General features: G+C 47.0%; 2 protein-coding genes across 2 annotated transcripts in view; both read right to left on the bottom strand.

The window, feature by feature from the left end:
* Positions 1–10,018: 10,018 nt before the first annotated feature.
* The window catches only part of LOC139029043 (uncharacterized), a 12,435-nt gene continuing 8,469 nt past the window's right edge, over positions 10,019–13,984 (bottom strand). The window contains exons 6-10 of the mRNA XM_070447858.1: positions 12,297–12,398; positions 12,102–12,176; positions 11,296–11,379; positions 11,165–11,196; positions 10,019–10,498 (exon numbers count right to left, since the gene is read on the bottom strand). Coding sequence (XP_070303959.1) covers positions 10,463–10,498; positions 11,165–11,196; positions 11,296–11,379; positions 12,102–12,176; positions 12,297–12,398 — 329 coding nt within the window. The 3' untranslated portion in view covers positions 10,019–10,462. The remainder of the gene's footprint in view (positions 10,499–11,164; positions 11,197–11,295; positions 11,380–12,101; positions 12,177–12,296; positions 12,399–13,984) is intronic.
* LOC111976699 (uncharacterized) overlaps positions 13,051–13,984 on the bottom strand; it is a 4,879-nt gene continuing 3,945 nt past the window's right edge. Inside the window, exon 6 of the mRNA XM_070449233.1 lies at positions 13,051–13,250. Coding sequence (XP_070305334.1) covers positions 13,051–13,250 — 200 coding nt within the window. The remainder of the gene's footprint in view (positions 13,251–13,984) is intronic.

Here is a 13,984-nt window from a genome sequence, read left to right as displayed (position 1 = left end):
TTGACTTGCAGTCTGTCGTTGTGGTCTAATTTTGTTTCAACCCCCTCCACCTCTAAATAACATTGATTCCGTTGCCTCACACAGGAAAGGCAGGCCACTCTTATTCCTCAGTCTGTTCTGTGATAGTCATTTCACAGCGCTGAAAGATAATTATACCGACTCCCCTAACAAGGTCAGGGCTGTCCCAAATGGAACCCTACATAGTGCACTACTTTTAGGGCACTACATCGGGAATAGGGTGCCATTTGGGACTATTCCCTACATAGTGCACTACTTTTAGCGCACACTACATCAGAGATAGGGTGCCATTTGGACTATTCCCTACACAGTGCAACTACTTTAGCGCACTACATCGGAAATAGGGTGCCATTTGGGACTATTCCTTACATAGTGCACTACTTTTAGGGCACTACATCGGGAATAAGGGTGCCATTTGGGATGCAACCAGAGGCCATCATCCTCTGATGTGTTAACAATGTGGAATGGAAGGTCACCCAGTACCACACATTGCAGATTTTTATTACCCCTTGAGCTCTTAGCCACCGACGTGGCCACTAGGCACCATTTTGTGCCTCACATCAACAGTCGCGAGTGATGGCCAGTTAGATGGATGTTCAGCCTGGCAACTGCAGTTGGTCTCGGCTTCAGTGAGATTAGCATCGTAGCGGATGCATCCATCATATGGCTAGCAGGCCAAGCACCCCCCCCCCCCCTACACACACACACACACACCTGTGCTGTATATCTCCTTAGTTACAGGGGGATGGAGGCGAGACAGTGGGATTGAATGGGGGAATGTGTTGGGGATTCAGAGGCAGGGACACGGCTTGTTTAGAATACAACAGGGATAAAAGGGTTGGGGGGGTGGGGTCAGACAGAGTGGTAACACCACCGCGACACTGCCTAGACTTATTATAATCTGCCTAACGGGGGGGGGGGGGGGGGAGTATCACATCACATCCCAGCCAGGGTTAATATAGCAGGGCTGCCTGTATGACGTTCCCTGTACTCTCCTCTCCTTTCCTTTTGATGTGTCCGTCATGAAAGAAAACTCCCTGTTCGCATGCCGTCTTTGGAGGAAAGTAATTACATTCAGACATACAAAGGCCTTTCTATAATACCCAAAATTTACCCAGGCCCCTGCCTCCCTTTCTCTCTCTCATCCCTCCTAACCCCTCCCTCTACCCTTCTACCCCTTCCTCCGTTGCCAAGTTTCTCCATATCTGCAGCTTCATGCTACTACAATGTGTCTGTCCATCAGGAATGCTGGCATGCTGCAATATGTAGCATACCCTCTCCTCTCTTCCCATCATTTCACCATTCGTCCTCTCACCCTGCATCCCCCCGCCGCCCCATCCTCTCTCTCTCCATACAACCCTCTCTCTCTCTGACGTGGTCATGAAAGTACGGGCCGCAGTTCTAATCAGACTGATAATTAGAATAAATTAGGCCCACTGATTCAATTAACCTTTTTCAAATTTGTCTCCCTGCGATGTAGCCAGTCGTTTTTACATCCTGTCGACATGCGTTCCCACAGCACAGGACATCAATCAGGCTGGGACGGGCTTACTGGAGGGTATTGGAGGGTTAGAGAGGGTACAGGACGGTTACAATGTCCCTGCCCATATTTACAATGGGCAGGGACACTGGAGTGATAGAGGTAGATATGTAGGGGTGAAGTGACTAGGCATCAGAATATTCTGTATGATAAACAGAGTAGCTGCAGAGTATATGATTATTGTATGTGAGTGGGTGTGTGTAGAGTCAGTATAAATGTATGTGCATATTACGTGTGTGAGCAAATTATGGAGTGAATGTTTGTATGTGTGTGGAGTGTCAGTGTCAGTGTGTGTAGGGCCCTGTGAGTGTGCATAGAGACAGTGCAAAAATTTGACTCAGATAGTCCGTGTAGCCATTTTGTTAGCGATTTAGTTAGCTATGGACTGCTACACATTTCCATTTCTCCAATGCGCCATTCCTATCTTCCCTTTTCAATTTTTTCTCAGTAGTTTTCAGCTTGAGTCAGAAGTTTGAACCTCTCCCTCCCATCCTCCCTGAGTGACAAAGGTGATACCAGTCCTCCTCAAGACAAGACAATGGCCAAGCTACTTTGCATCCATCTCTGACTTTGCATCCAAAGATGACTCTCTCTCTCCTCTATTCTCATCCTCCTAGATCTATGCGCTGCCTTCGACACCGTGAACCAACAGATCCTCCTCTCCACCCTCTCAGGTCTGGGCGTCTCAGGCTCTGCACACTCTTGAATTGCATCCTACCTGGCAGCTCACTCCTACCAGGTGACATGGAGAGGATCTGTGTCTGCACCACGTACTCTTACGACTGGTGTCCCCCAGGGCTCGGTTCTAGGCCCTCTCCATTTCTCTTTATACACCAAGTCACTTGTCTCCGTCATATCCTCATATGGTCTCTCCTATCATTGCTATGCGGATGACACTCAACCACTTTTCTCCTTCCCCCCTTCTGACATCCAGGTTGGCAACACACATCTCTACATGCCTGGCAGATATCTCAACTTGGATGTCGGCCCACCACCTAAAGCTCAACCTCGACAAGACGGAACTGCTCCTTCTCCCGGGAAAGCCTGCCCGCTCAAAGACCTGCAAAGAACCTTGGCGTGACCCTGGACAACACCCTGTCATTCTCTGCAAACATCAAATCAGTGACCCGCTCCTGCAGGTTCATGCTCTACAACATCGGTAGAGTACGACCCTACGTCACACAGGAAGTGGCGCAGGTCCTAATCCAGGTACTTGTCCTCTCCCGTCTGGCCTACTGCAACTCGCTGTTGGCTGGTCTCACCGCTTGTGCCATCAAACCCCTGCAACTTATCCAGAACGCTGCCACCTGGTTTTCAACCTTCCAAAGTTCTCTCATGTCACCCCACTCCTCCTCACACGCCACTGGTATACAGTCGAAGCTCGCATCCACTACAAGACCATGGTACTTACCTATGGAGCAGCAAGAGGAACTGCCCTTCCCTACCTTCAGGCTATGCTCAAACCCTACACTCCTACCCTAGCACTCCGTTCTGCCACCTCAGGTCTCTTGGCCCTCCCACCCCTATGGGAGGGCAGCTCCCACTCAGCCCAGTCCAAGCTCTTCTCTGTCTTGGCACCCCAATGGTGAAACCAGCTTCCCCCTGAAGCTAGGACAGCCGAGTCCCTGCCCATCTTTCGAAATCATCTGAAACCCTACCTCTTCAAACATTGTCTTAAATAATCCTCCTCCTCACCTAGCTATCTTAAGATGAATGCCCTAACTGTAAGTCGCTTGGATAAGAGCTACTGCTAAATGACAAAATTTTTAATGTAAAATGTAAATGTCGCAAAGATGTCCGTAAACTTCCCCAGTTTATCATGTCACATAAATAATGAGGTTGTCCGACCCCACTTCATGTCCAGGGCAATAATATCACAGAAAATATTTAGTAATTTAGCTTTGAGGAATGGTGAAGACCCCTCATCTCCAGGGGCCGGCTGGAGCCATGCATCTTACCCACCGGCGTGCCTAGAGATGATCCATTCTAATCGCATCAATTGCACATTATTTAGGGCCTGTGATGCATCGCTCGTCTTTAGCCAATCCATTACATATTTATCACACACGCGGAAGGGCACCTGTGTCGGTGTGTCGGTGTGTCGGGCCCTTACCCCACCCCCTGCTATGGAGTGACAGGGAGCTGATCAGTAAGATTGATTTGGTGGGGGCCGGGGGGGGGGGGGGGGTTATGTGGATAAGAGGGGGGATGGGTGTGGGGGTGGGAGGCATAATTTTGGGTTCTATGTGTGTGTGTGTGTGTGTGTAGGGGCGTGCGTGTGTAGTTGTGGGCCTTTGGACTAAACACTATAGCGCTGCGGAGCAGAGCAGGGCGAAGGGCCTTCCTGTGGGATTGCACAGAGAACAGAGGCTTCTAATGGGCCTTATTGATCCACACACACAGCCCATTGACTGATGACAAAGTAAAAGCCCTCCTTCCAATCAACTGCCCCCCTCCATCCATCCCTCCCCCGATCCCCTCCCTCTATCCCATCTCTCCTTCCCCCATCCCATCCCTCCCCGATCCCTCCTCTATCCCATCTCTCCTTCCCCCATCCCATCCCTCCCCCGATCCCTCCCTCTATCCATCTCTCCTTCCCCCCATCCCATCCCTCCCCATCCCTCCCTCTATCCCATCTCTCCTTCCCCCATCCCACTCCCTCCCTCCATTCCTCCCTTTATCCCATCTCTCCTTCCCCCCATCCCAACCCTCCCTCCATTCCTCCCTTGCATCGCTCCCTCCATTCCTCCCTCCCTTCCCGGGTTCGTCCGAGACAGAGGGAGTTGTCTAACGGCTTGCCTGCTGAACATTTTATCACAGGGCATTTCTGGTTGGTAGTAGTGCTGTCTTGTCTGGGGCTCTAATGAGAAACAGGGTTGGATTCCAATATGTGAGCTGTTGTATATCACCACTGTGAATACATAAGCAGCTAGACAAGGCCAGGGCTGTATTTAACCAGAGATGTGATGTGTGTCATTGGTTGTTCAGGTACCAAACCAAGGGTCCTGAAGCACACACACACACAGAGACACAGACAGACACACCCACACACACACAGAGAGACACAGACACAGCGTTATTCAGGGTCCCTGTGGGAGCTGTTAGCTATAAACACACAGGACAGGAGCCTGTCTCTGATGACATTAGTCCCCCAGTGAAGCATAACCATCACCACCATTGTGGTGGGTCTGATTTCCTACCATCATAAAACATTGACAGACATTTATGTCCAGCGCAATGAGTCCACTGTTGTCATTACTTCTGTTGACATGACAACAGTGGGGGGTTCATAAGTGTGTGTTTGCAGGCTCCCCCTGGGATTGGTGACGGTGGACAATAACATGGACTCATCATCAGCTCCACCATGGTATCCATGGTGATGATGAGTCAGTGCCAGTTTTCCAAACACTCATAATTAAACAGAGAAGAAGCCACGTTTGAGTTGCGACAGACTAGAGAGTGAAAGGAGAGATTGCCTGTTATTGAGATGACGGTAAGGAAAACAGCTCACAAAAAGCCATTATGCTTGTTGGTGTTGTTGTATCAGGGCTCACTGTTATCAGATTAGGTAACAGTGCCAATTATAAAAGCCTCTCTCGCTGCTTCTCTCTCTCTCCCTCTTTCTCTTTCTCTCTCTCCTCTTTTTATTTACAAATCAAATTAGTGGGGGGCAAAACACACTCCCCCGCTGTGACGCAAAACACACACGCACACACACGTTAACAAGAGAAGCAGGGGGAAAAATATATATTTTATACCCACAAAAACACCCCGTCACACACATTCTACAGCCCACTACTCACACACCCCACCTCTGTTCTCCAATCAGAGAAAGTGGATCCCTGGCATATGCCTCCTCACCCTGGGCAATCACAACATTAACTTCCTCAGTTTCATGTTAATGAGGGATCCTGTTCCTGCTTAATAGCTGGCTGTGCTCAACTCACAGAGAAAATCAATTCTCAGTCATTTCCACATATCACGTCTACTACTGCTTTAGTCCCTTCAGCAGCAACAGGGACTGCCACAGAAAACCCATTATGGAGAACAGGAAAAAGAGATACAGAGAGAAAGAGATGGAGAGAGAGAGAGACAGAGAGAGGAGATAGAGATGGAGAGAGAGGGAGAGAAAGAAAGAGAGAAAGAGAGAGGGGGGGTGGGGAGAAAGAGGGGGAGAAAGAGGAGGAGAGAGAGAATGATGGAGTGAGAGGGATGCAGAGAGAGAGAGGGATAAGGATGAAGATACTGAGAGATGGAGGGATGGCAAGAGAGAGAGGGGGGCTAGAGATGGAGAGAGAGGGAGAAAGAGAGGGGAGAGAGAGAATGATGGAGGGAAAGAGGGATGCAGAGAGAGAGGGATAGGGATGAAGATACTGAGACAAGGAAGGAGAGAGAGAGTTACAGAGAGAGGGGCAGAGAGAAAGAATGAGAGTGGGAGCATTTGTCAGGAAGAGAGACAGGGAGATGAGGGGATGGATGAAAGAATGGATGAGAGGATGGAGAAAGAGGAGGAGGATGGAGACAAAAGGAACAACCAATCCCTATGCTGTCAGGCTGATGGGGGGGGGGTATCTGGATGAGGAAGGGATTGAGGGATGGATTGATGAGAGGTTGGGCCTATGTAGGCCCCTGGGGATGAAGGAGAGGAGAGAAGAGGAGAGGAAGGCACGGACCGATTGATGGGGAAAGAGAGAGACATAAGCATAATGACACTTAATAGGCCCCTAACACTTAACAACAAACAGCCACATCGCTTCTTCTGCCACATGCAGCGCAGCACGGCTCGCAGCATTAAAAAAGCATTTTTCTCAAGATGTCGGTACCGGTAAGCTGCATCACACACGTGGACAGGGAATCGTATCATTCCTGGAGCACAGGGCTCAATGCAGGATAACACAGCAATAAGCAGTGTGTATTTATGTAATACTGGCCCAGCTAATATTCCCCATATAGAGAAGCATGCACAATTGGGAAATTAGAACCATAATTGAGAAATGTGGAAAATCCATATTTCGAGGAAGAGGAGCATGAAATTCTAAATTAGTCATATGTTAGATGTTATTATTCACAGTGAAATGCAGCCATGGCTATTGACTCACCTAATCCCTAGGAATAAATAAATGTTGTCATCAGTGATCAGATATCATGTGGAAGCTGATGGAGAAGGAAAAGGGGCAAATATAGGGAGAGACGGGAAGCGACAGAGACAAAGGAGCAGTAATACAGAGACCGTACATATACTGACTCAGGATGAGGAGTAGTACGGAAGCAGGGAAGCTAGATGAGCAGGAGTAGATATAGAGGCTTCCTCGGAGAAGAGTCTGTGTACTGTAGCTAGGTTACACCGTGCTTTGGAACAAGACAAGTGGAAATTGATAGACTGTAGTGATTCACCAATTGGACTGACAAGATCCTTTGTCCGATTCAATGGCAACACTGCAGTGACCCAGATCAAGTGAAACCCTCCTATCTACTAGTGCTTGAATGGTAACCTTTGTAATGCCCAAGTGCTCAGACCCAGACTCATCACAGGGAGAAAGGAATGAGGGAGTTTCTGACATTTTTCAGAGTTTGATAGTTTCTGAAAGACATAGTTACTACGGTGAAAAGGAGCGAAGACAGGCAATGACTGCGATGATGACTCAACAGCATGCAACCACACAATGGTCATAGTCTTGGTTTCCCTGGCTGTGACACTCATAACATCCAATCAAATCCGTGTCCTATTGTCTACAGTGCACTATTTTTGACCAGGTGCCATAGGGGCCACAGTATAATGATAATCACTCCCGCATCCTGTTTCATAACCATCAATAACCAATAGACAGTATGACGTGTGATGTCTGGTCTGGGTATTTATTGCATCTATACCCTCAACCCTTTAAGACATCTTGGTATGGTCCAATATAGCAGCATGGAGGAGGGGCTTGTTAACAGTGAGTTGCTAAACCAGTCAGCTCCATTCTCCATTAGCAGGTGAACTAGGAAGTGGCCGGGTCGATGGCAATGTAGGGGCGAGGAGGGGGACCCTATGGACTCCCACACTGCTGTGAGTGTGAAAATATGGTCCCGCTGTCAATCTATCTAATGTTCTCTCCCTAGACATGTCTTTGTTATTCTCTTCCTCTCTTTCTTCTCTCTCTCCTGTTTTCTTCTCTCTCTCTCTTTCTCTCTCTCTTTCTCTCTCTCCCCTATTTTCCTTACTCTCTGTCACTTTCACAGATAGACACACACAATGATACACGTCTCTTTCCACAAGGAGTGCAAATCCACTTCACATTCAAATTCAGACAGAAATAGGGTGCCCTTTGTGACGAAGCCTGTGTGTCCACATTATGATGGACGTCCTGTCAACAGTAGCCCACATTGCAGGGTTTTATTTACTTCTACAGAATAACACAACGCTAACACGATAATAACACAATAACAACACAATGCTCTATGTCCCATGGCACATTTGTCTAACTACTTGAGAAGAACACTCATTTTACTGTATGAGGCTCTCTGTGTCCCACTACCCCCAATGAGTAATCCATGTTTACACTCAGTCTGTCTGGCCCACAGATATCATACAACACAATACAATAGAACACGCCAGCAGCGTCATCCCAGTGGGGCAATTAGCAAGACAGAGATTAGAGATATAGCCCAGTTCTTTTACAACAATATCGCTGTGACGATGACTCAGTGCCCACCCAAATGGCACCCTATTCCCTATGCAGTGCACTACTTTTGACCAGAGCCCTGTGCACTACATAGAGAATAGGCTCCTGTTTGGGCGGCAGCCAGAGTAATTCCAGTAGATGACGTTCCTTTCTCCTTAAGCACTCAGACACAAATCAGCACGGCGTTGAGTTTGGTCACCACACCTCCACTCCAGACAGCAGAGCTAAATGACTTTGCAGTTGGCAGGGAAGGATGTCTCCTGCTCTGTACCCGGAACAGCTCATTCACTCACACTCACTCCCTCATTTCCGGGATGTCGGTCGAAGGGACACTCTCACTACGGTGTTCCTTGAAACTAGGGCTCTGTACAGGCTGAAAGACTCAGCGGTAGGACGGTCATTCAGTGGTGACTGCTGTTGCGTTTGTCACTCTTTGACCAACCGGGTTATCTGCAGTGGTTTCACTGTTACATAAAGAGTCCCTTCCCAGTCACAGATATCCCCTCATCAGCACTACTGATCATTTTCCAACATCGTCTCAGCAAGTTTATACTGTGCTATTATACCTATGCATGTTCACAGTAGTATTTTTCCAATCCTCTGCAGCCCTTATTTTGAGTGTGAGGGTTTAGGTCCGTTGGACACCCTGACTTGTGTCAGTGGGAGTGAGACACAAATGCAGACACAGTGCATCAGTGTAGGAGTGTGTCTGGCAGCCTATCTGTAAGGTAGCAGTGCATGATGAGATCTGGGTAAACATTGCCTTAAATAGAGAACACGCTGCACTGGTGACAGGAGACAGACTGACTGACAGGCATTCATCCATCCACTCTCCTACCTCTGTATGCTTTCCTATACAGAATACTGTGGTGTGTGTGCATATTTTTGTATGTGCATGTTCAGATGTGTGTGTTAGCATGTGTTTTTGTGTAGATATGTGAGGCGATCAAAGAGTTAATACTGTACTGGCTTGCCCCCTATTGGAGGAAAGCATTCATACCAAATGAAGTGAAAATTAACATGAATATAATACATTTCTCACACAAACCATGTTTTCTGCAAATAATTATTTCCACAATAGACATTTCAAAAATGACTATCACCTGGCATTGTCCTAACACAGAATGTAACAGAAGATTCTGCAGTCTAAGACTACTGTAGCACCCAGTCTATTGCAGATGAGAGGTTTGCCGTGAAGGAGACCATGCAGGGTGAAAGGCAGAACATGTGTTCACCTTGGTTCATTCTCCTCTCAACGCCTGCAGCCTTCACTTTCTCCACGAGTCATTATGTATCAGTGTGAATTGAAATCATGTTTTGTTTCCCATTCCTTCTTTCAAAATCAAGTATAAAAGACTTCATTTCAGGAGACCTTGGATCTTTTCAATAGCTCCCAAATGCGCACACACACAAGKATGCTCACATAAGCGAGCATGTGTGTGTGAGTGTGTCTGCGTACACACACACCTCTGCACAAAGCAGGAGGGATTTTGGTGCTACTCTGCACCTGTCTGTGCATAAAGACATTCCTTCTGGATGTGCAGTCTATTCATTGCATTTAGTGTGCCTACATACCTTTGTTGGAGAGAAATGCATTGAATTACTACCTTTTTTCTGCAATCCCTAAAGGAACTAGCGATAGCAAAAGAGAAGGAAAGAGGGCTGAAAGAAATGAATTATTCCCCTCTCAAWCCTCATGTACTGTATTCTTGCAAATAAACATTTTCTTTCCAACAGTGCCATCTACTTGTAACATACCCAACTTCACTTACCTATGCAATAAGTAGACATCAAATGATGAAAAACATTTTGATTTAAACATATATCGAATGAAACATACAAAATGCACARGCATGAAAGACTACAAATATATAAAACTATTATTTACATCCATGGCTGCAATGTAGGTTAAAGCCATCAAAATATTTCAGACCAAAATTGCCTTCCTACAATTTAAACCCTCCAATTGGGCTAGCTGCTGTATTTACACGGCAGTCTTAGTAAGCATATATTACTGTATCATTAAATACATGAATCAAAAGCAGAATAATAAACTAATTGAACAAATCTCATAGGTTTAAAATAAAAGGCAACTGGCATATYGCATAATTTCAAAAGCAATCAGTATTGTGGTATCATTTTCTCTGTAGACTAATACACATTAAGTAATTGTCAAAATGAGGAACACAATCCCTGAAACTTAACATGGTAATTTTATCCATCTGAAATACATGTTTCCTTATATGTTGAGAGTTGAATAGATCACAGCACTTTCCTGTATGTATGGACATGAACACCAGTATAAAAAACAAGCACACTACATTTAGACAGATATTGCAAATAGTAGCTATATATATGCAGTACCAGTCAAAAGTTGACACACCTACTCATTCAAGGGTTTCTTTGGTTGGTGTCCTTTAGTAGTGGTTTCTATTATTGGTGTCCTGTTACTTGAACTCTGGGAAGCTTTTATTTGGGCTGCAATTTCTGTGGCTGGTAACTCTAATGAACTTATCCTCTGCAGCAGAGGTAATTCTGGGTCTTCCATTCCTGTGGCGGTCCTCATGAGAGACAGTTTCACCATAGTGCATGAAGGTTTGTGACTGCACTTGAAGAAATTTTCAAAGTTCTTGAAATGTTCCGCATTGACTGACCTTCATGTCTTAAAGTAATGATGGACTGTCGTTTCTCTTTGCTTATTTGAGTTGTTCTTGCCATAATATGGATTTGGTCTTTTACCAAATAGGTCTACTTTGAAGAATCTCAAATATATTTTGATTTGTTTAAKACTTTTTTGGTTACTACATGATTCCATGTGTTATTTCATAGTTTGCGGTCTTCACTATTATTCTACAATGTAGAAAARACTAACAATAAAAACCCTTGACTGGTACTGTATATAAATAACAAAATGATAATTTTAYTAAAGTGCTATTCCTACCTGATTTGACCCTGCTGTGACTCTGTTGGGATCTGAAAAAAAGAAAATCATATAGTTACGCTTCAACTACACAAGTTACATTCAACAAACCATTCTGTTTTTCCACACACACACACACACACACTACTCACCAACAAGCCTGGGTTCACCCAAAGCAAATTCAGAGTAATGAACTTCCTCATTCTCATCTTCCCCTGTTCGACCCTTCTGGCTCTCTGGTAGTAAAAAAAAAAGAAGCCAAAATGTTAACACAGTTGCGACTTTTGTAACTTCCCATACATCGGTTGGCACTGTGGAACATTCCAAATGTCATCTTGAAAGTCATCTCTACTTCCTCCTTACTGTACCASTGGAGGCTCCTCAGAMGAGGAAGGGGAGGACCATCSTCCTCAGTGAATTTCATGCAAATAAACTGRTCAAATATTGTCTTCTCTCTCAATGAGTCAYCTACTCACCACACTTTATGCACTGCAGTGCTAGCTGGKGGTYGCTTCTGCTTTCAGTATTAGATTAATTCTGATATTTTGATTGGATGGACAACATGTTAGTTAATGATGCAAGAGCTCTGATAGGTTGGACGACYTCCTCCGGAAGTTGTCATAATTACTGTGGAAGACTATGGAAGTGGGTGAGAACCATGAGCCTCCTAGGTTTTGTATTGAAGTCAATGTAAGATAACTGTACTCCGGCTACAACATGGTGTGACCCTACAGAGTACMGTTGAGGCTACTGTAGACCATTGCAAAACAGTGTGTTTKAWTTATATCAGTTATTTGGTGATGGGAATATTTTTTATATAATGTTATCCAAAAAGGATAACTTTAATGTTTCACTATAAACAATAGTGGATGGTCCACCCCTTCCTCCTCTGAGGAGTTTCCACTGCCATATCTATATTGTACATCATATTAGACCCAAAGTGAAGAAGTGTATATACCTTGGTCTCTTCGTGGATGTGTGGTGTTATCGTAGACTGGGTCATTCTTCTGGGTCAGTGGTAGGTTCGTCACAGCTTTGAAAAAAGCGATCATAGCAAACACGTTCTCACACAATTGTTGACATAGGCCTAKATTTAAGATGTAGCAATCCAACAAGTTTGAGCAGCAATGTGGTCATTATCAGTGTATTTTACCTGTCTTCTTCCTCTTCAGGTAGAATACCAGAGCACCAACCAGGACCCCAGCAACAACCATAGCAATGCAGGCCACAATGACCACAGTCTGCAGATGGTTATCTGTGGTAATTAAAAAGACATGAACAAAGAGTATGAGAGAGAACATGCTGGGATATGAGATACGTGAATACTTACTACACAGCTGACWCCATTTGCTAAGTGTAACGAGTGCGCTGAGAGTCGGGAAGCAAGTACAAGGAGTGAGTGTTTTAATAAATAAACACGAAACACAAAACACAAACACACCGACATGAAACAGTCAATAACACCTGAGGAAAGAACCAAGGGGGGTGATAGATATAGGGAAGATAATCGAGAAGGTGATGGAGTCCAGGTGAGTGTCATGAGGCGCAGGTGCACTTGACAATGGTGACAGGATCAGCAGTCTGATGACCTAGAGGCCGGAGAGGGAGTATACGTGACAGTACTCCCTCCCCGACGCCGACAAAAGGGATGAACCCGGGGATCAGGAGCGACCGGTCATGCCAGTTGCAAGCGCGGAACTCGTACACGCTGGCCTGGGGCGCTAGCTATAGGATTTCTAGTGGAATCTGTCACGCCGTCATGAAAGCGCGGAAACCTTCCCGCCGAGCTTGTGGCGGGACCTTCACGCAGGCTGGGGCCGAGTGTACTGTCCGCCGGCTGATGTGCGCTAGGGAACCTGTCACGGCCGGCTGGGCGCGAGGATAACCTGTCACTCCGGCTTGACGGGCTAGCCCTGGGCGTGGGGTGGCTGAAACCTGTCACTCTGGGCCATGGGCTGGGCGGACAGCCTGTCACTGCCGGCTGCACAGTGCGCGCGGGGTGGGAACGGCCTATCACGCCGGCTGCGGAGGCGCCGGGAGCGGAACCATGTGCACTCAGCTTGGGGCGCGGGAACCGTGTCACTCCGCGCGCGGTCCTGGGGGAACCCTGTTCACGCCGGGCTGGGGCGCGAGGGAGGAATACCTCTATCAGCCTGCTGATGGGTGCGCGGGAAACCTGTCACTGCGGCTTGGGCGGGGCGGGTGGGAACCGCTCTCCGTGCGCAGGGAAACCTGTACTCCGCGCTGTGGCGCGCGGAGCAGGTCGCAGGCGATTTTTATATTAGTTTAGCTGCCTCCGCAGAGCCGGCAGGAGCCCGGGACGCGCCGAGTGGACGCAGGTCGGGAGGAGCCCTTGTGCGATCCGGCCGGAGGCCTATGAGCGCGAGCATACTCTGTCGCGCCCTCTAACCCTGACAGCGGATGACCGCATCCGCCGTGTCAAGCAAGTAGATGAGCGTGGGCAGAGCCCGGGACGATGGCGGCTTATTGAGTCGTCACAGCAGGGATGGCAGCCGCTTTGATTGAGATGTTGTGTGCGTAGTGCTCTGCTGCCAGTGGGTGTCTTTTCGCTCCGTGCGCATCTGCTATGGTCGCCTATGGCAGTTTGGCGGTCACGCCTGACCGTGTCATATCGTCGCATGACTCAACATAATTTGTAACAGCGTCCTGTTGTACTTAGCATAGATCTTTACATGAGTGTCTTAGTGTGTCTAATGATATGTGTTGAATGCTAGCAGTCTCCTGTACGATGCTTGGGAGTTGGCAGGAGCTGGGTTGTTGTCTTGGTACTGGCGCTGCGGAATGTCAAATCCCTTGCTTCATTTCTACATTGACACAACA

Source organism: Salvelinus sp. IW2-2015, linkage group LG2 (assembly GCF_002910315.2).
Source record: "Salvelinus sp. IW2-2015 linkage group LG2, ASM291031v2, whole genome shotgun sequence".
Classification (NCBI taxonomy): domain Eukaryota; kingdom Metazoa; phylum Chordata; class Actinopteri; order Salmoniformes; family Salmonidae; genus Salvelinus; species Salvelinus sp. IW2-2015.
Note: the sequence above shows the minus strand (reverse complement) of the source record. Positions and strands in the feature narration are given on the sequence as shown.